The sequence below is a fragment of the Oryctolagus cuniculus genome, chromosome 5 (assembly GCF_051225735.1).
Source record: "Oryctolagus cuniculus isolate XC-2025 breed Fujian yellow rabbit chromosome 5, ASM5122573v1, whole genome shotgun sequence".
NCBI classification, from domain to species: domain Eukaryota; kingdom Metazoa; phylum Chordata; class Mammalia; order Lagomorpha; family Leporidae; genus Oryctolagus; species Oryctolagus cuniculus.
In genome coordinates, this window is record NC_142871.1 from 122,235,180 (window position 1) to 122,255,842 (window position 20,663).

The 20,663-nt window shown below is 39.9% G+C and overlaps 1 protein-coding gene across 6 annotated transcripts in view; it reads right to left on the reverse strand.

The window, feature by feature from the left end:
* Positions 1–5,482: 5,482 nt before the first annotated feature.
* OPN5 (opsin 5) overlaps positions 5,483–20,663 on the reverse strand; it is a 29,076-nt gene continuing 13,895 nt past the window's right edge. For 3 of the 6 annotated variants that reach the window (XM_089332379.1, XM_089332376.1, XM_089332380.1), the window contains 2 exons: positions 10,274–10,515; positions 5,485–5,661 (listed from right to left, as the gene is read on the reverse strand). In XM_089332379.1, coding sequence (XP_089188505.1) covers positions 5,598–5,661; positions 10,274–10,515 — 306 coding nt within the window. In that variant the 3' untranslated portion in view covers positions 5,485–5,597. Of the gene's footprint in view, positions 5,662–10,273; positions 10,516–20,663 lie in introns of all 6 variants that reach the window. The other 3 variants (XM_089332377.1, XM_089332378.1, XM_089332381.1) reach the window with 2 other exon arrangements.

Below are 20,663 nucleotides of genomic sequence, written 5' to 3' on the forward strand. Positions count from 1 at the left end.
GGGACTCCACATGGTTTTGCTTCTACATAGATGGAATGTCAAAATGGGTAGATTCAGATCTAATTCTGGGCAGTTGGTGTACATCCCACATGCTTGCTGGCAAATTTGGTTCATTTTTCAAAAGGATCAGATGCTTTTCTTTCCTCTAACAAAATAGATTTTGTTCATTTTGTACATTTGGGTGTGTATGCATGTGTGGCAGGTGGGTGTTAATAGTGGATGCCTCTTTAAAAGCAGAAAAATACTTAGAAAAGTGTAACTCTTGATATTAAGAGAAAATATACTTCTCTCTTAAGATGCTAGGTTGAAGTAGTCAAACCCTGCTAATACAGCTGTATGTAAAGAAATGCTGGTTCCCTCAATAGCCTCGTTTTCCCCTCCCCTGGTTTTTTGGGTAGGTGAAGGGGTCCTGGTCCCCACATTCTGTAGAAGGCCGCAGTCTCAGAGTTCTCCCTACAAGATCCCTGAAGCCACACTGTTGCTTTGTTCGAGTTCTTTCACAGAGGCTTCTTATCTCCAGTAGCAAAGGCCACAATAAATATTTCAAGTCTCTGCTCTTACACAGCTTACCATTGCTATTGCGTGAGCAAGTTCTGATCATGCCATATTCAGTGGGAAAGATTTCTAGATAAGACTTGAGATTATACTCTCAACAGACCATTGACCTAACCAACTAAAAAATGGGCATGCAAATCACCTGGTTATGGATTTGGACTCAGGAGGTCAGGTATGTAGCTTAAGTTCTGCTTTTCTAACCAGTTCTCAGGGATCACCCAAGCTCTAGGTCTGTAGACTACATTATTGGTAAGATAGATTTAAACCACTCTCTCTATTTATACATCATACCTGAAGTTTAGTGGTTTAAAAATCCTAGATAAAATTTTTAAATCAAATCTTCTTTGCTTTAGATACACTTTCTAGGTAGAAATCAGACTCCAGTAACTGACAATTTCTATAGCTGATTTGAACCCCTAATAGAATTTCTGGTTCTGCCTCTATTCCCAAGTGGTCAACAGTAGGAAATTATTATGCTCTCACCACAGTGAACCATCTACTGAACACCTGCTCATTTTGATCCTTGCATCATAGCTAAAAATACAATATGCTCTGACCCTCCTCTCCTTCCAAATGGCTTCCACTGGAACAGAGAAAATCTTTTGCTCTGTGGATTCATGCCCAACCTGCCACCTCCAACATGTTCAACCTGGCAAGCATCTTCTCAAGATACTGAGCTTAACACTAGCAGTTTCCTTATGGCAGAGCCAGCAGTAGCTATTTCCACAAAATCTTGGCTTGCTTTTCATATTCTCATAAAGCTTGAACATCTCCTAAATCTATGGTGACTTGAAATCTGGAGGGATGCTCACCTACCACCTTTGGGAAAGAATCTACCGCTGTCAATACAAAATCTACCTGCAGTTGGTTCTTCTAACAATAATAGCTTCCATTTATTTCATGTTTTAATGGGCCAGAAGTGTCCTAAGAAATTTATAAACTTTATATGAATTACAACAAGTCCTGATGAAGTAAGATTGGCCCTATTTCACAGCTGGGACAAGTAAAGACAACAAAAGATCACATAATTTAATCACACATCTGGTAAACGACAGAACTTGACTTTGACATCAGGTCTGGCTAATTCTAGAACCGTACTCTGAACCTGAATGTCATTTTGTTCTAGATTTCATGGTGCTATAATGATGTATTTGGCGTGGTTAGGAAAGCAGGCTCAAAATCAAAAAATAGTGTTAATGCCAAAGCTATTTTGATTCAAGTTTCTTGGATAAAATGATTTCAGAATATTTTCCATACAATCCCATAACCTGCTGAACCTGAAGGATGTTAGAATATATGTTGAAAGTTGGACAATCTTTTAAAAATACTTCAAAATAAATAATTTCTAAAAACCCATTCACGGCCACAGTTGTGACCAAAGGTTTAGCTACATGGCATGAACTAAGATTTTTAGACTTTAAGCGATGTCTGTACTGAAGGAAGGCATGCCCTTGATTGTGTTTTCCTACTAACCTCACTAAAGCTCTTATAATTCTTGCTTTCTCCCTCTTTTTCACAAAAGCAGTAAAGAATGGTCAACACTTTGACCTTTTGGACAATGAGACTTGGCTCCCTCTACAGAATTAGTTATTTAATCAAACACTGATGCTACATCACTAACCTTTTTCGGTAGTGACATATATCTTCCTTCTCCATATAATGTCCTCTGACATTTTGGCAACCTTTAAGACACTCTGTGATGCCAGCATTACCAAGCCCTTCAATATCCCACTCCTCAGCTCACTCTCTCCTCTCCTTCATCTGTTCTCCCTCATTTGTACTAACTCAATGAAGAAGTATTTCCATTGATATTTTTGTAGCTCACATTGCAAAAGACTCCCATCAATAGCAGTAGTATATTCTTCAAAGGAAAATTAAATGAGTCTTGAATTGTTCAGTTAGCATTTCAATTCTAAATGGGCACAAGGTTTGAATCTTGATATATTTGAATTTCAAACAACCAAATAACAGGATTTTACTTGAAATATATTCCTATCACCTTGGTCTACTTGGAATGCAAGAGGACCCTATGCTACTCCTCACTCTTCTCTCCCCCTCATTCTGCCCCCAAGAACTGTCTCTTTATACATCAATTCTGGTAATAATTCTTCTGCCTCCCTATTATCAGAGTATTACTAAAAAGAAATGTGGAACCAGAACATGGAGGATTTAAATCACAGTTTCAAATTGGTAGCAGAATTAATTCTAGATCTCCCCCAAAGCACCTCATATTTCAATTCTTTTTTCCCTCCTCACAATGCTAATCCTTTCTCATATATGTCTTTTTAAGCTGTGCATATGACCACATTCTAGTTAAACAGTTAATAAATGAGCAGGTATCATCTACCTTCAGGGACTTCTATAAAATAAAAATATTAAATTCTACTTTCTGGATAAATCTACACCAACTTGAATATTCTTTTCTGCCTCTTCTCCTCTCCATCATCCACATCCACAAACATTCATCTTAAAAACAAAACAAAACAAACTCCTCCCACTTATTTCCTTTGGGTCTTTTGAACAAGTAGTTTCCCCTTTAGCATTCTTTTCATATCTCCTTGACTCCCTAACTTTATAATATCCATATCATTTGAGTATGCTTTTAGATTTTCAACCAACTATTTTGATTGTCTTTACCTATATTGCAAATGCCCTATGCTCAACACACTTCAAATATAATGCATTCTGTCTGCAGTCCCACTCCCTCTTCTGCATTTTTCCCTTCTGTGGACACCACCATCCACACTATTTTGTAAGAAGATGTCCCCAAGCCATCAGTGATGCTTCTGCCTCTGTGCAATCCATTGCCAAAAACACCTATTTCTTAAAATAGTCTCTACTTCTATTACCAATCCTTAATTCAGGCCTTCACAATTTATAATTTTTTTTAAAAAAAAATGATGTTTATTTGAAAGATAGAATGACAGATAGATGGGGGGAGAGAGAGAGAGATGGAGAGAGACATCTATCCACTGGTTCACTCCCTAAATGACCACAACAGTCAGGGCTGAGCCAGGCTGCAACCAGGAACCAAGAACTCCACCCTAGTCTCCTGCACTTGAGACACATTAGGAGAAAGTTAGATTGAAAATGGAGTAACTGGGACTCAACCTGGCACTCCGAGATGAGATGACAGCATCACAAGCAGTGGCCCAATCCATGGTGCCACAATACTGGCCCTATAATTTCTTTATAATTACAAATTTATATAGCTTCCTAAATGGTCTACTAACCTCTATTCTTGACTCCCCAGCAACACCCAAACTATTCACTCTCCACACTGCCACCAGACTGGTCTTCCCTCCTATACTAATCCCTGTACATTCTCCCCCACTGCCTTCAGGATAAAGCTCACAGAATAGCACAAACAACAAGGCCACTGGTGGTTGATGTGGCTCTTGCCAGACTACTACTTCCATCCCACTTTTGACCATCACAGCGACTTTAAAAATCATAGAAACAATTGCTAACACAGAGGGGTGCCTCCTGAGTTACAGGCGCAGTTGGTGACTTGCATGGATCTGATTTCATCTAAACTTCATGATCACACTGCAATCCTGTTGCTTCTCTTCCCATTTACAAGGTTGTCAAAGGGTGCAGAATGACAGTTCTAAACCTGGGCCCTCTCCACATGAGGTGTCACATTCTTTCACACCGCTATAATTCAGTCTACCTAAAATTCCCTTGCCTCTATTCCAGTGACAATTTTGCTGCTTTCCTTTATACTGTCATGCAACCCCACCCCCAGGCAGAGTTGTTGTTGTTGTTGTCTTTCACTTTAATCATAGAGCACATTTTATAGCATCTATTTAGCATATATCTTAAGCCAATAATACACATTAACTCACTCCCCATCTCCCACTACAACTCTCAAGAAAACTAATGGACAAAGGAACTGGAGGTGCCATGTACTGAGGACTGAACCATGAAGGAGTGTCCAGTTCTCTAAAAACCCTCATTTGAGAGATTATCAACAGCATGGGAGGAGCCACTCTCTTCCCCTTTTCCCCGCAGCAGTTAAATGACAGAGTAAGAATTGAAGAGCACAGCAGAAGAAGAAGGTAGATGGGTTGGAAGAGCATAGAGGACACCTACCTACATACATCTGAAATTGAAAGAATTGCAGTATTGACGGCCCTGCTCCTCAGATTAGGAGAGAAGATAAGACAGATTTTGAGTTGAAAGCCTACTGGACTCTAGTCCATATTTACATGCTTCCTCCCATTCATTAGCTTTTAAAAGGCAAGGATCTGCCTTAGAAAGCATTCTATCTCACTCCTACTTGCATATCTTTACCTAAAAATGAACAAAGGAAAAAACACTTTGAAATAGCTGTTTTCACTATATTCATTTCTTAAGCACTTATAGCTAGTAATGTCCTGTTACACCCAGTATATTAGTAAGCAGAACTGAATGAAAAATTTTACACATGTGTAAAATTGTCATCAGTGAGAATTTTGTTCTCAAATTCCAAGACACAAGAGAGTTTTTCCATTTAGAGATTTAAGGCATAACTTAGTTCCCTAGAGAACTCCTTTGCAGAATCACTGCCTTCCCATCAGCATGGAAAGGGAATGATTGTGAAAATGAGCAGCATCTACCAGTCAAAGAGCCCTGACCCAACACACCATCTCCATGAACACTCACCTACTGCTTGACAGACCCTACATTAGGAAATAGTAATGATTATAACATAGTAAAATTAAATAACACCCTAATACACATAATAAAGAAAACATCTAAACATTTTTCTTAATATCTTAGACTTAATATTGTTTGGCAAGAGAATAGATTCTATGTATAAGAAAATTAAAGTTCCAGGGATGTTCATTCTAATAATATTCCTTAAAGTAATATCCTATTATCTAGTTTCCATTTGTCCATTGGAATTTCTCAGCAAACCCTGACTTGAGGAAACAGAGGGAAAGTGTACAAAATATAAAAATTTAATATAAAGAGAAAAGTGTGACCACAAATGTTAACAACAGTGAGGAGGCAAATATGTGAATAAGTTGTGTCCATGAGTGATTCTGTGTCCATCTTCATACCTCTTGATGGATTTCCAGCACAGCAGAAGACTTCCTGACAGTGGTAACGGTGTGCAGCCTGGATAGAGGAGATGAAAAGTGCAATTTAATATATGTATTTATAAGCACACATATACATACAAATATATATTCATATACGTATGTGTATATTTACATACAAGGGTACTTAAAATGGAATTAAAAGATAAGTTTATTGGTGAAAAACCCATATAAAGTCATTTTTATAATGTGTATTTTCCATGAACTTGTGTTTGATTATCATAAAGGTTATGTAAATAAGATCTCAATTAGAAAGAGATCAAAAATGATAAATTCATAATATTCAGAGTCAATTAATCCCTTGGGCAGATCTTTGCAAAACAAGCCACTTGTTTATTGCTCATTTCCTGTGCCACCATGAGTTTTCTGTTTTCTAGGATAAAATTCACTGCACAGCTGTGGGGAGCAACCCGGACTAGACTAAGTTACTGGAATTAAGACTTATTCTATGCATCTGCTCTCCCACAATATGGCGCTGAGAAGGGAGAAACAGCTTCTACACAGCTGCCTCCAGTTCAACCAATAAACTGTAGGACCTGCTCCTGATTGGAGGAGAGCAGCGTACTCGGCGTGTGGGTAGCAGAGTTGGGATTGGTGGAAGAGGACTATAAAGGAGGAGAGAGACAACATGCACCAGGAACATCTATCTGAAGGAACATCTATCTAAAGGAACACCTGTGCAGCCCCCGAGAGAGCCGGCCGGCGGTGTGCCGCTCCCCTGCGGAAGTGGGGAAAGTGGTAGGGGGAACCGCCCTTCCACGGAGGTGGAAGGGATGGTAGCCAACCCGGGAAGAACCAGCAGCAAACCCGGGGAGGGCCGAGCAGACAAAAGAACAGCGCAGGGTCCTGTGTCGTTCCTCCACGAAGAGGGGGAGCAACACACAGCTACTACCACTCAGCTGAGCCCTCTGCTCACCTACAGCATTGCCAACTATGGCAGTCAAGGAGAGATTTAAGTTTGGGGGCTCTTTTCTTTTTGCTAAATACTAGGAAGTAGAATGCCTCCACCTTCACTGTACATTCTCGGAGTCTTTGAACATTTTGTTTCCACCTGAGACTCACCCAGCATCTGAAGTCACCTTCCTGGTCACTGACATAGCTGGCCCAAGTCCTCACTGGTTCCCTGACTTTTCACAATGACTGTGCGTGACAGTCATCTGGGAAGCTAAACAAACTGAAGCTCAGATCCAGTCCAAACCAATTAAAGTGGCATCTCTTCAAGTGGGTCCAGACAGCAGTTTTTCAAAGTTCTGGATTATACAACCAAAATGGAAAAAACACAGTGCACAAAATAGGAGAGAAGCCTACATCCAGATACTCAGGTGGGAGCAACAATTCTATCGCTGTACTCTTGAACTTTTATGTTTACCTTGTAGACACATGATCAAATGAAAAAGATTAAAAAGGCGTATATTAAAAATGGTGTTGCCTCTGCTGCTGTAGTTTGAGGGAAGCGAGACAGACAATTTGAAGATAGACCACCAGTGTTTAAGATTCTGCTGTTTGCAATAGCTCTACGATCTGGGGCAAATTAACTACTTAAGGCCTAGAATTGAGATTAGCTGATATCAATGTCCATCGCCTGAAGTTGGTTTATCAGCTTCTATTAAAATCAGGTGAGGAATAAGGAGGGCCGTAGGGATGATTTTAACTTTTTTTTTTTTTTTTTGACAGGCAGAGTGGACAGTGAGAGAGACAGAGAGAAAGGTCTTCCTTTTGCCATTGGTTCACCCTTCAATGGCCGCCGCGGCCAGCGCGCTGTGGCCGGCGCACCACGCTGATCCGATGGCAGGAGCCAGGTACTTATCCTAGTCTCCCATGGGGTGCAGGGCCCAAGGACTTGGGCCATCCTCCACTGCACTCCCTGGCTTCAGCAGAGAGCTGGCCCGGAAGAGGGGCAACCGAGACAGAATCCAGTGCCCGAACCGGGACTAGAACCTGGTATGCCGGCGCCTCAAGGTGGAGAATTAGCCTAGTGAGCTGCGGCGCCGGCCAATTTTAACTTTTAATGAACTGCTGAAATCACTCAAAAATTACTTTCACAATCGCATATTCACTGCATTAAGTTTTCTGTTTGAATTTAAAATATTTCTCAACAGATTCTCCCCTTAGAAGCAAATACACATTTGAGAGCTCAGAAACAGAACAAGGATATCAATTAATCCAGTTTAATCCAATTTAATTGTCCTTATTGCACATTAACCATGCTGGACCTCCTCTATGGATCTCCAAACCACTTGCTTGCTTAGCTTCTTAGTAACAAGGATGATAAAAAGTGGGGTGGGGAAGAGTGTTGGCTTTTTTGTAGAGATAAAAAGAAATCTCTGATGGCTATCTTCTACTTTCTGCCCTTCACTGAAGCAGACTCTTCTAACATACACAATAAAAATTTTAAAAATAAATAAAATCTGCCACCCAACACCTCATTAGCATTCCTTTCCTGAGGATGCTCCTCCATCTATAGATTGCTGGCTGCTCAGCACTTCTGCCTGTTTTCCCACTGAAAGCTTACACTCACTGGCGAGGAAATAGCCTGAGCCCAAGGCCAAGGCTGAGCCAGAGCCCTGCTCCATCAAGGCAATTGTTCTCTACCACAAAAATGGCTAATGGGAACAGGTAAAAACTGTGCTGTCTCCTGCCTGGCTGCTTTTTTCCAAAGGTTTGTGGCCCTAAGTCACTTTCTTCTACGTAAATTTTCCTCTTCCCATCGTTGAGTGCTGAATATTTATGAGCTGCTCTCACTGGTGAGTAAACCTACAGAACACAGACCCTGTCGAGGTAAAATTATGAGGTAGGTGAAGCACTTCCAGCCACTCTTGTCAAATCCCTATTTCCTTCAGATGAAGAAGTGCCCCATTATTTTCTCCTTCAAAGGCTCTATTAGAATCATTCTCTCTAGCTGAATTCATAATAAAGTATCAATAGCTGATAAGGGCAAAGTGTTATTACTTCCAAAGTAGATGCATTATAGTGTTTGAATTTAACTATTTAATTCAAGAGAGAAGGCGTTTGCCTCCAGCAATATGAAATACCCACTAACAATTGTCTCCTAGACCTTCTAACACATCCCCTTTGCTTAATTCTTACATCTTGAGGACATGGCTATTGTTTTTATTTTATTTATTTATTTGAGAGGCAGAGTTAAAGATAGAGAAAAAGAGAGGTCTTCTATCCACTGGATCATTCCATTGGTGCTGCACCTATCCAAAGCCAGAAGTTAGGAGCTCCTTCCAGGTCTCCCATGCAGGTGCAGGGGCCCAAGCACTTGGGCCATCTTCCACTGCTTTCCCAGGTATATTAGCATGGAGCTTGATTGGAAGAGAAGCAGTGGAGATACAAACAGGCACTCATATTGGATGCCAGCATCACAGGCAGAGGCTTAGCACACAACATCACAGTGCCAGCTCCACAGACATGGATATTGTTAACAAGTCATCCCAATTCTAAGCTCTAGTTAATTTGTCCAAAACTATAGATCTTTTGCTAACATCAGAATCTTAAACACTGGTTGTCTATCTCCAAATTGTTTCTCTTTCCCCACACCATATCAATGATGCCAATATAACCTTTAATTAGTGCCTTTTTTATATTATTTTTCATTGATCATGCATCTACATGGTAAAAATAAAGTTCCAGTGTTTTGCTACTTGCTCAAATACAGTGATAAAACAAAAAATAAACCAACTCCTTCTCAAAGCTAGTTCAACCTTTTTCCTACTGCCCCATAATTATTCAAGGAAGAAGTCTTGAAAAATTTCTATATATCAAGTGAATAATAATTAAAGGGGATCTGAGAACCCTAGTCCTTCTCAACATTTCTCACCTCAGACCATGAATTCAGGTTTCTCTTCTAACTTTTACTGGTAAGACTAGTTGTCAATGGACACAGAAGACCACCAATGGGTCCAAGTCTTCATCTATCTTGAGCCTTTTGGGTTTTCAGGGAAAAAAAAATGGTGCCAGATTCCCAAACTCCATTGTTAATTGTGTAGCAGAAACAGATGGAAGAGCTTAAGTTTTGAGACCCAATAGACATTAATTTAAATCCCTACTTTACTACCTTCTGGCTATGTGAATATGAGCAGCACACTTAACCTTGCTTGAACTTCAGTTTTCTCATCTGAGAAAGACAAAGAATAACACTGGGCTCTTGTAAAAATAAAATAGCCTGACACCGAGCAAAAATGTTATTCCTTTCTCTCCTTCCTCTGCTTTCCCAACTGCTACAGTCATGGTAATGATTTCCCAGACAAGAGAATCATTCTGTCGTGAGAATTTAATTTGTATCAATGCCACATAGAACAGTGCTCTTGGAGTAAAATGGATGTAGCCCCAAATAAGGAAGTTAAGAGACATTGATATATAGTGGCTGCTCAAAGAGATACTTCTCTGTGTCCTGCTTATCCCAGAATCAAAATCAGAATCACATGTCTCACTATTTACCCATGTTGCTCAACACTGACATACCTGATGACTTAATTCTAGGAATTTTGATGAACAGAAAACAAAGGCCTCTTTACACAACTCCTAGGTGATGAGCTGTAACTTTGAGACAGTACAGTCAAGTGGGTTGCAGCCCACAGAATTTTGGAACAAAGAGTATGACTTACTTCCAACTTCTGAAACTTTACCTGAAATCTTCCAATGACTTCTTTTTGGTTGCTTTCAAACCACTAGTTCGGCAACAGGAAAATTTGTAATCAATGACTTGGTAGATGATCGGATTGTACATGGCTGCTGATTTTGCAAGGAGTGTTGGCACCACAGAAAGCTGTATTGGGATGGAGTCTGGCCTTCCAAAAGCTGACCACACAGAGACTACTGCATAAGGAATCCATGCAATCAAGAATCCAGCACAAATCAACATCGCCACCTAAAGAGGGAGGGGAACAGAGAACAGAATCAAGAGACTGAAATGACATGGAGGAGGGACAGGTCATCCTTCATACCTAAAAGTCTATTATATTTTCCATTTATCTTGTAAGTAAGGAATCATTTCAGATAGATTTTTGAGAAGTGCTGTTAGAATTCATTACAATTCTTTATCCCATTTATCACATCCTATCCATTCTTAACCCCAAATCTCCCTATACCAAAAACCTAAAGTATAACCCTATAAAAACTGTCAGATTGTGCCTATGTTGGGTAAGAAACTATAATAAAAAGAATATCAGTGCTCCCAAGCTTTCCAGACTTCTCAACCCACATTCACTTACAAACTTGACAGAAATATGTTCACCTTGATGAAATTTGAAATTATCCATATTTGCCTCAGGAAACTTAGAGAATTTGCCCTGGTTTGAAATTCTAATATGAATCTTCTTCAGAGATTTCTATTAAATGTTATTTCTTTTGACTCAAATTTTTCTCAAGTTTGAGGTTTAGATAGTGGAAATTCACTAGGTATGAAGCAAAATAGAGTCATCAGGCTTCAGCCCAAGTGTCACAGTGCTATAAAATAAGACTTTTCCAGAAAGCACTCTCTTTTTTCTCACAAAATTATAATTACCTTAGAGGGCCTTTTAATTTTAGACCAAGGAATAATTAGAGACCAGGTTTAAAACACCCTCATGAGTTTCTCACCATTTGCAGTTCAGTCCCTTTAATAAGGTAGCCCTAATTAGTGCCCTGTAACTACCTCACTGACCCCTCTTAATCATCTCACGTCAATTCAACAAATGCATTTTAGCCATTTAGCCATTGCTCTGTACAAGACACTGTGCCAGCTGATGTGAGGGATCCCGGTATAACACAGCACCTAACTTGTATCCCTCCGAAATACAAATAATTGCAGTACAAAGCTGACTATTATTTCAGTTTCAGCTCAGAGGAGCACAAAATTACATCCCACTGGGCAAACAAAGAAGATGTTCATGGAGGATGTGGAATATAACCTGCCCCTTGGTAAGTGGAAATAAAGAAATAATAGTCAGACTAGCCTGAGAGAAGGCATAACGTGTTCTGTTGCATAGTGATCAATTACTATAAGAAAATAGAAGAAACCAACAAAGGGAGATGGTACTTGAAAAAAATTATTGTATTTGTGGGTTTGCATAACATATTCCTGTGCTTGCAGCTTAATTCTGTATGCTTTGAGGCACTAGCAGATTTTTGAGCAGCAAACATGATGAGAGCTCTGCTTAGGATTTACCTGCAGAATGAAATAGAGAAGGAAGAAATAGGAGGTAGAATAATCATTGTTTATTCATTTAATCAATAAATCTTGCTGAGAATCTTCTATATGCTTTGTGTGGAGGATAAAACAACGAACAAAGCAGACAAGTCCCTGTCTACACAGAATTTCCACCCTTAGCCAGATTGTTTAGGCAAAAGTCTAAACAAGAAATAAACGGAGTGTTAATTCGAGTATTATGGAATTGATATCATTGGCATCACATGACCCAAGCCTGGCCAATCACAGGACTAGATGCCCTCAGCTGCAATAATACGAACGGGGACTGGCACATGACTCAGAAGAGTTTGATCATGCCAATCTTGGGATTTTTATAAGGGATTTCTACCTTTTTTAATGATTTATTTATTTATTTGAAAGTCAGAGTTACACAGAGAGAGAAGAAGAGGCAAAGAGAAAGAGAGGTCTTCCATCCGCTGGTTCACTCCCCAGATGGCTGCAACAGCTGGAGCTGCGCCAGTCCAAAGCCAGGAGCCAGGAGCTTCTTCCAGGTCTCTCATGTGGGTTCAGGGGCCCAACAACTTGGGCCATCTTCGACTGTTTTCCAGGCCATAGCAGAGAGCTGGATCGGAAAAGGAGTTACGCCACAGCACCAGCCCCAAAATTTCCTTTTACCCTTGATCCCCTAAAACCCCGGGAAGATGTCAGGATGGAGTTATCTCCACTTCCTCTCCCTGTCATTCTCTAGTTTAAGAACTACAGCAATAATTCCCAACATCAGGGTAATGACAAGTTATGTGGAGAATCAGTGATAAAACAGTGAGACCTGAGATATTTTACTGTTGATAACTAAAGCACCCGTATTTGTGAATACTTTTTTGTTTTGGAAGTTCGATTGAATGTTTATTTTCTTCTAAGAAAGTTGTGTACATCCATGTGTATTTCTTTTTTTAAGATTGATTGATTTTGTTTATTTTTTTCTAAAAAAGTCATGTACATCCATGTGTATTTCTTTTTTTAAGATTGATTGATTTTAAAGGCAGAGAAAGAGGGGCAGGAGTGGGGCAGGGGTGATGCAGAGAGATCTTCCATACATTAATTCACTCTTCAGATGCCTGCAACAGCCAGGACTAAGCCAGGCTCAATCCAGGAACTCCAAACACCATCTAGGTCTTCCATGTGGATGGCAGGGACCCAAGCAGTTAGGCCACAGTTTGCTGCCTCCTAGGCACATTAAGAAGCTGGATGAGAAAGAGTGGAGCCAGGACTCGAATCACCAGCACTCCAAAATGTGATGTAGGCATCCTTAGCAGTGTCTTAATCCGCTGCACCACAGTGCCCATGCCTACGTGCATTTCAATATACTTTAGTGGGAACAGAGCTATCACATTCAGGAGGTGTTCAGAACCTTCAGTCTACTTGACCTGTGGAACTGTCTGTGGAGTGTCTACTCTGGGAACACACCTTAGTGGGTGCATAAGAAGAACAAGGCATGGAAAATATGCCCTAAAGTCTCAGCCGCTAAAATTATACCCAAAAATTTTAAGGTCCATCTCTGAAAATAAACTGCAGCAGACAAAAGTCTTAACATCTATTTTGCTCCATGTTGCAAATAGAGAAGCTGAATCCCTGAGAAATTAATCAAGTGAGTTCAGATCTCCCTGGTGTCTTGCAACCCTGCTTTAGGGTCCTGAGCCAAAATTATCACTTGTGTTTAACACCTATAAACTGTTCGGATCTCACACATCCATGCAGCTCTCACATTGGCCTTGCTTTTCCATGTTTCTGCAGAAGTACACCCAGGAGAAATTATCATTCAGTTTGGTCTCTGTGATTTTTGTTTGTAAATGGAATGGATGCCTCAAGGCTCACAGTGAGGGCCTTCTTTTCAAAAATTCCAAATAAACACTAACTATATAAATAAGGCTTGCTTTAGCAGATGTCTGTGGACTTCACATAGCCCCATCCTTGCTTCTTTGGTGAGTCATATGATGATTTCACAGTATCTCAAAAACTGCTTTCTGTGTTACTGCCGACAAAGTCATTGACAAAAAATAGATTAACACTTAGTCCATAATATTTTCTGTATTTTACATAATTTCCCTTTTTGAGACTGTGCACCAGGAAAGAGGGAGGGTTTACATTTGCGCTATGTTATCCTTTTTGAAAGGACATAGGATAATTAATCACACTGTGGTTTTAAGAACACATAGCAAATGAATCATTGTAGTTTCTCTGGGATTAGAATAAAGCTAAATACTTTAACAGAAATTGAGTTTAAAGCTCACAGAAGTATAAACAGCTGGATCTAAAAAGTACTACAAAATGTTCTTTATGTTTTTGAAGTGAATACAAAATTAATATTAGGCATGTTCATTTTCTATAACCTTTTCATTTTAGAATATACTCCACACAATATTAAACATTTAAATACCAAAACTATTTTAGATATAATTCACAAAAATTTCCAAAACCTTCATGGTACACTCTATCTTTTCCAGAAATTTTAACCCATCTTAGAACATGTTATAATCTTTTCATCAGTCTGTTTCTCATCATTCTCAATTTAACTTCACATTTTTCTCAATTCTCACTTTTGTTGACCTAAATGTCTTACCCAAACATCCTAAAATCTTACCCAAATATCCTAAAATCAGTTCTGACACAGGCATCTGTACACATTAACTTTTCATAAGTTATTTTTTTAATTGCTTCACTTTTATTACTACTTTTTGGCTTGTTCGAAAAGAAGTATAACTTTTTTTCAAAATATTTATTTCTTTTTATATTTACTTGAAAGTCAGAATGGCAGAGAGAGAAAGAGAGAGACAGTAAAATCTTCCATCTGCTTGGTCATACCCCAGATGCCCATAAAAGCCAGGACTGTGCCAGGCTGAAGCCAGGAGCCAGGATGAAGTCATCCAGGTCTCTCATGTGGGTTCACAGGGCCTCAGTACTTGAGCCATCATTTGCTGCCTCCCAGGGACATTAGCAGGAAGCTAGGTTGGAAGCAAAGGCAGAGGTAGAACTTGATCCCAGGCACTCCAATATGGGATGAAGGAGTCCCAAGTGGCACCTTAACCTCCTGCAATCCAATATCCATCATTAAATAAAACTTTAAATTCCTAAATTTGTCATTTTGTGTAAACAAATTCATAGAATATACGTACAGCTTCCACAACAGAACTACACATCTGTCACCTAATTCATTGTAAATGCAGCTTGCTGCAGAAGACCAAAGGATGTCAATACTCTCTAGCTCTAGTTCAAGCTGAAACTCAAGTTTCAGTGCCCCAGAAATAATGACCGTAAGTATTCAGTTCCAGTGAGTTAGCCACTTAAATCAATAACAAAATAATAATGTGATCAAAGGTAAACTCTTCACATAATGTGTACTTGCACCTTTGTGTCTAAAACATCTGAATCACCCCAGCAGATATGGTTTCTAATGGGGACGGGGGTCTCCTTTCGTCTGTGCTTGGGCAGTGTGGAAAGGGGGAAAGGTCATGGGCAAGGATATGATCTCTGTCACCCCAGTGATGTTCCAGCTCCGCTGATCATTGTGAGGGGAACAGGATCCCCGATTCTCTGCTTACAACTATTTCAGGAGTGCCCAGTTTTGTGCAGGCTCCTTTGCCAGATGTGAATAAGGCTTCAGTCACATTTGCAGCTGCAGGATGCCTTGAATAATGAAATAGGTGAGAAGAGGAGGTGGCATGGATGTGAAAGAAAAGGCTTCTAAGGAGGAATGGAAGATGGAAGAAATTTGCCATCGATAACAAGATCAAGTCATGTCACTAAGCCAGTTAGACTACTGATAAAAATGACATTTCAGTGACTGGGGTGACATGGGGTCACCGAGAGAGAAGGGGAAGGCGAAGATCTGCCTGTTGGAGGATATGAACCACTGACATGAGCACAGGGGTGGTTAAGGTTGGGTTTTCTATCTTGGATCCAGCTAGCAAGTGTATAGATTAACTCCCAGGCAATGAAAAGGTGATATTAAAAGATAGTAGTGGAGTAGTAAATGCCAGTTATTAAACTGTTTCCTTCCATGAGTGGGACAACCTGTCATTGAGTGACTGTGACAATGTCAAGTAGAAAAGTTGACAGCTTGACCACAAGCCACCCATGACCCTCCCTCATCTATACAAAACTAAGGGTGTTCTTAAGGGTATTCTTAGCTTTCTCACTATTTCTTTAGAAATTAACAGAAAAAGGAAGACCTTTCTGTCCGTCTCTCTCACTGTCTAACTCTGCCTGTCAAAAAAAATATAATTAATTACTTTGACAGCTCTAAGCATGCCTGGTTTGAGCTTGTTCTTTGCTTCCATTTAATTCACAGAATAACAAATCAGACTCTCCTTTATAAAGAAAAACTTTCTGAGATCTTTGTTGCACTTGCCATAAGTTAGCTCAGGTTGTGATCCAATCAGGAAATATCAATTCATACTTTAAAAAAAGAAAGAAAAAGAAGAAGTCCACACTTTCCAGTTGCAATTTTCTCAAATCTTAAAATACCACTATTTTGTAACCAGGCAAAGGATACAACCAAAAAGAAAGTAGGAAATGTACTGTGTTTTGGGATTTTGGTCTAAAACTGAACACAGTATTTTGTAACTGGACAGTGGATGGTTTATATAGAGGAGGAAATATTTTATAAGTATCTGGTTCAACAAGACAGAGGAGACTTCATTATTTATTATAAATAAAGCAAGGTCCCTGAGTTGGGGATATCCTGCTTGGAGGGAAGAAACACTCCTGTCGAGAGGCCAGGTGGTTGGAGTAATAAGAGCAATCACCAGACGCCTTTACATAATTGAACCAATAGAGTCATTTTCATCAAATCTCAGAGTTTCAGAAGGTAGCTAAGATATCATTTGATTCTCTTCTCCCATCACCTCTCAAAACTGAGAAAACTAAAGCCCAGAAAGATTGTTTTCCCAAGGTGAACGGTGCTGAGTTACAAGCAACAGAAATGGACTTTGGCTGGATGAGGCAGAAAGGAAATTTGTTAAGAGGCTGTTGATTAATATAGAGCATCACAGGGATACTGCACCTACACTTGAGACCAACCAGGCAGACATGTAACACACAAGTATGACTATGAAGTAGTACTGATGCAGAAACCATCACTGGTATGGCCATGGACTTGAGAGAGTAGGCTCTGCCCCTAGACTTGGTATTGCTATTCCTGAAACAAGTTGATGGCTGTGCCCAGGGACTGTAGCTGTACCCCAGATGAAATCCTGGGAAACAGATTGCTGGTCCCTGCAGGATCTTACAGTAAGAGGCACAATGCTCCTTCTTCAATTCTTGAACAGCACACAAATGGTGGAAATTCCTAGACAGAGAAAGTGTTCAGCCTCTGGCAGCCAAAATAAATAACATAAATGCCAACTACATGAAACCTCCTAGTGGACTGGTATCAATATTGGCATTGACCCTTAGATTCAAATTCTTTTCATTATTAGGTCACCCTGAACTGATCCTTCCTCACATCAAAAAGCACTTACTATGTTTGAGGCATTGTATTAGGCCCAGGGGACACAAAGTGAGCAAAACAACATAATTATTTCCCCCTGGGGTCCTTTGACTGGCATTGCGAAAGACAGACATTGAGCAAGTAACCACAAAACAAGAATATAATTATAAATCAGTTAAAAATTTGACACGTTCTAGAAACAAAATGTAAAGATTTTCATGAAACACGATAGAAGAACTCAAATTCAATTTTAGAAATGTTTCTCTGGAAACATTTAAGCTGACATTTTAGCTAAGACCAACTAAGAACATAGACATCATTAATTAATTTTAAAAAACACAGTTCAAGGACAAGCACTGTGGCATAGTGAGTAAAGCTGCTGCCTGTGATGCCAGCATCTCATATGAGCACTGGTTGACGTCCCAGCTGCTCCACTTCTGATCCAGTTCCCTGCTAATGTGCCTGGGAAAGCAACAGAAGATGGCCCAGTACTTGGGCTCCTGTACCCAAGTAGAAGACCTGCTGCTCTAGCCATTCAGAGAGTAAACCAGCAGATGGAAGATCAATACCTCTCTCTCTCTTCCAACTCTGCCTTTCAAATAAAAAAAATCGTTTAAAAACAATACAGTTCAATTTTCTCAAAAATTACCCTAAAAGTCAACACAGGGACTTTTGATTCATAATCTGCATTGATAAATAATATTTGGTGAGTGATAAAGGAGAGGAGTCATTTGAAAGAAACAGAGCTTTATGTTGAAGAGTTCTTAAAATGTTTCACATTTAATGGGAAAGCACAAAGCAAAACCAAATATCCCATCACGTATAAAAGGAACAGGAGCACTCAAGCCAGGGGTCAAGGGAGCTCTTAACATTTATTCAGGTAATTAGATTAACTTAGTTTATTCAATTATGTATTCATTCAAGCGATTTTGATAATATATCTAGCAGGCGCCAGGCAGTAGGATGCAGTAGCAAGAAAAGTGTGAAGCACTTGTCCTCACCTCACACGCTGTCTTGCAAAATCTTTGACAAACATGTGATTCAAAGTATCTCAAGTCCACTAAAGGTCAAAAACCAAGTGCTCTGATGATCCATAGCAGTGGTGTTTTGCCCAGGGTCAGCCAAGAAGTCTTTCTGGTATATATAAGGGACACTGGAGAAACCTAGTACCCACAGGATCTGGATACTAACTGTAGGCCTGGGATATTATAGCCATAGGTGTGTGCTAAATGAAGGACTATGCAGCTCCAACATACATGGTATAATATTTTGGGGAAAAATTAACCTCTGCTTCTGATACTTCCTTCCTGTCACTCTACCATTCCCCTCATTAAATCAGTAGCAAGAACATGCACTGTCTTGTGTGAAGACTTTTGCAAGCACAAATACCCAAAGAAATAAAACATTCATTTCTCAGCTTTTCAGTTTCAAAATAGAAATTTGAAATTTACAGGGGATAAAAATAGTTGAGAGAAAAGGGTTTTGAGTACGTAAAAAAAAATAACTTTGAATATCCACAGCCAGAACCTTAAAATATTCTGGGCCATCAAGATTACAATAAGATTACTATGTGAGCAACTTAGAGGAGTCACACAGAAATAAGAGCCACATTTCATTTCCCACCCCAGAGCTGGTAAACTGCTGAAAGAACAAAAGCAAGGGAGAACATCAGAAGAGTTGTCCCTGACCTTGAGAAGGCATCTTACTGATCTGAGCACCAGAGACCAGGATAAGAATGGGTGACAAAAAGAACTCCCCATACATTTGGGGATAAAAGAGCAGACAACTTGTGCATCACTGACCAGGATCCTAGCCATGATCAATGGGTTCCAGTAGAAATGTAGGGAAGGAGTTAGCAGTGTTGATGAGCCTAAAGAGGCCTTATAGTTGGGACATACAAGAGACGTAAAGCCACCCATGACATCTGTTACTAAGACCAGAGGGAATTTTAAACATCTCAACAATGCTAAGTCAATGAATAACAACAATCATAGCAAAAGCCTTACCTACCAACACCAACATTATGAAAACTTTCCTGGAACTTACAGGTAACCATGGGAAGAGGAAGGAAATCCCTGTTTAATTGAATTTATCCTGATTGTTCAATATAAAATTTATCTTACAAGGTCAAATGTGGTCATAAAAATTAGATTATGTGAATGAAAGGACTAAGAGTCAAAGGGAGCACATAAACAAGTCTAGTATCTGCTAACACCAACCGATAGAATAAATAAAGGGGAGAGTGATCCAACATGGGAAGTGAGATACTCAGCAGACTCATAGAATGGCGGATGTCCTAAATAGCACTCTGGCCTCAGAATCAGCCCTAAAGGTACTCGGATCTGGCTGAAAAGCCCATGAGAGTATTTCAGGCATGGAAAGCCAAGACACTCTGGCAAAAAGATCTCTGTGAGTGAGATCCCAGTGGAAAGAACAGGTCTTCAAAGAGGGAGGTGCCTTTCTCTGAAGGGAGGAGAGAACCTCCACTTTGACTATGACCGTGTCTAAACAAGATAAGAGTCGGAGAACTCAAGGGGCTTCCATAGCCTTGGAAACTCATGACTGGTGCATAGGGAGATTACTGATGCCATAAACAGGAGTGTCAATTGGTAAAGTCAACAACAGGAGTCACTGTGCACTTACTCCTCATGTAGGATCTCGGTCCTTAACGTGCTGTACACTGAGGCTTAATGCTATAACGAGTACTCAAACAGTATATTTCACTTTGTGTTTCTATGGGGGTGCAAACGACTGAAATCTTTACTTAATGTACACTAAACTGATCTTCTGTAAAAAAAAAAAAAAAAAAAAAGAAAGAAAGAAATTTTCAATTCCCAACTTGACTCTCACTGGGATTAAACATGACAATAGGTCTGATCTGATTTCATCATCATTTAAAAAAAATCATCTATTATTTTTCACTTTATGTTTCTGTGTGGGAGCAAACTGTTGAAATACTTACTTAAGGTATACTAAGCTGATCTTCTGTATATTAAGATAATCGAAAATGAATCTTGATGTGAATGGAAGGGGAGAGGGAGTGGGAAAGGGGAGGGTTGTTGGTGGGAGGGACGGTATGGGGGGGGAAGCCATTGTAACCCATGAGTCGTACTTTGGAAATTTATATTCATTAAATAAAAGATAAAAAAAAAATTAGATTATGTGGATTCATAGAAATATAAGAGGACAGCTGGCACCGTGGCTCACTTGGCTAATCCTCCGCCTGCGGAGCTGGCACCCTGGGTTATAATCCCGGTTGGGGTACTGGTTCCATCCCAGTGCTCCTCTTCCAGTCCAGCTCTCTGCTGTGGCCCGGGAAGGCACTGGAGGATGGCCCAAGTGCTTGGGCCCTGCACCCACATGGGAGACCAGGAGGAAGCACCTGGCTCCTGGCTTCAGATCA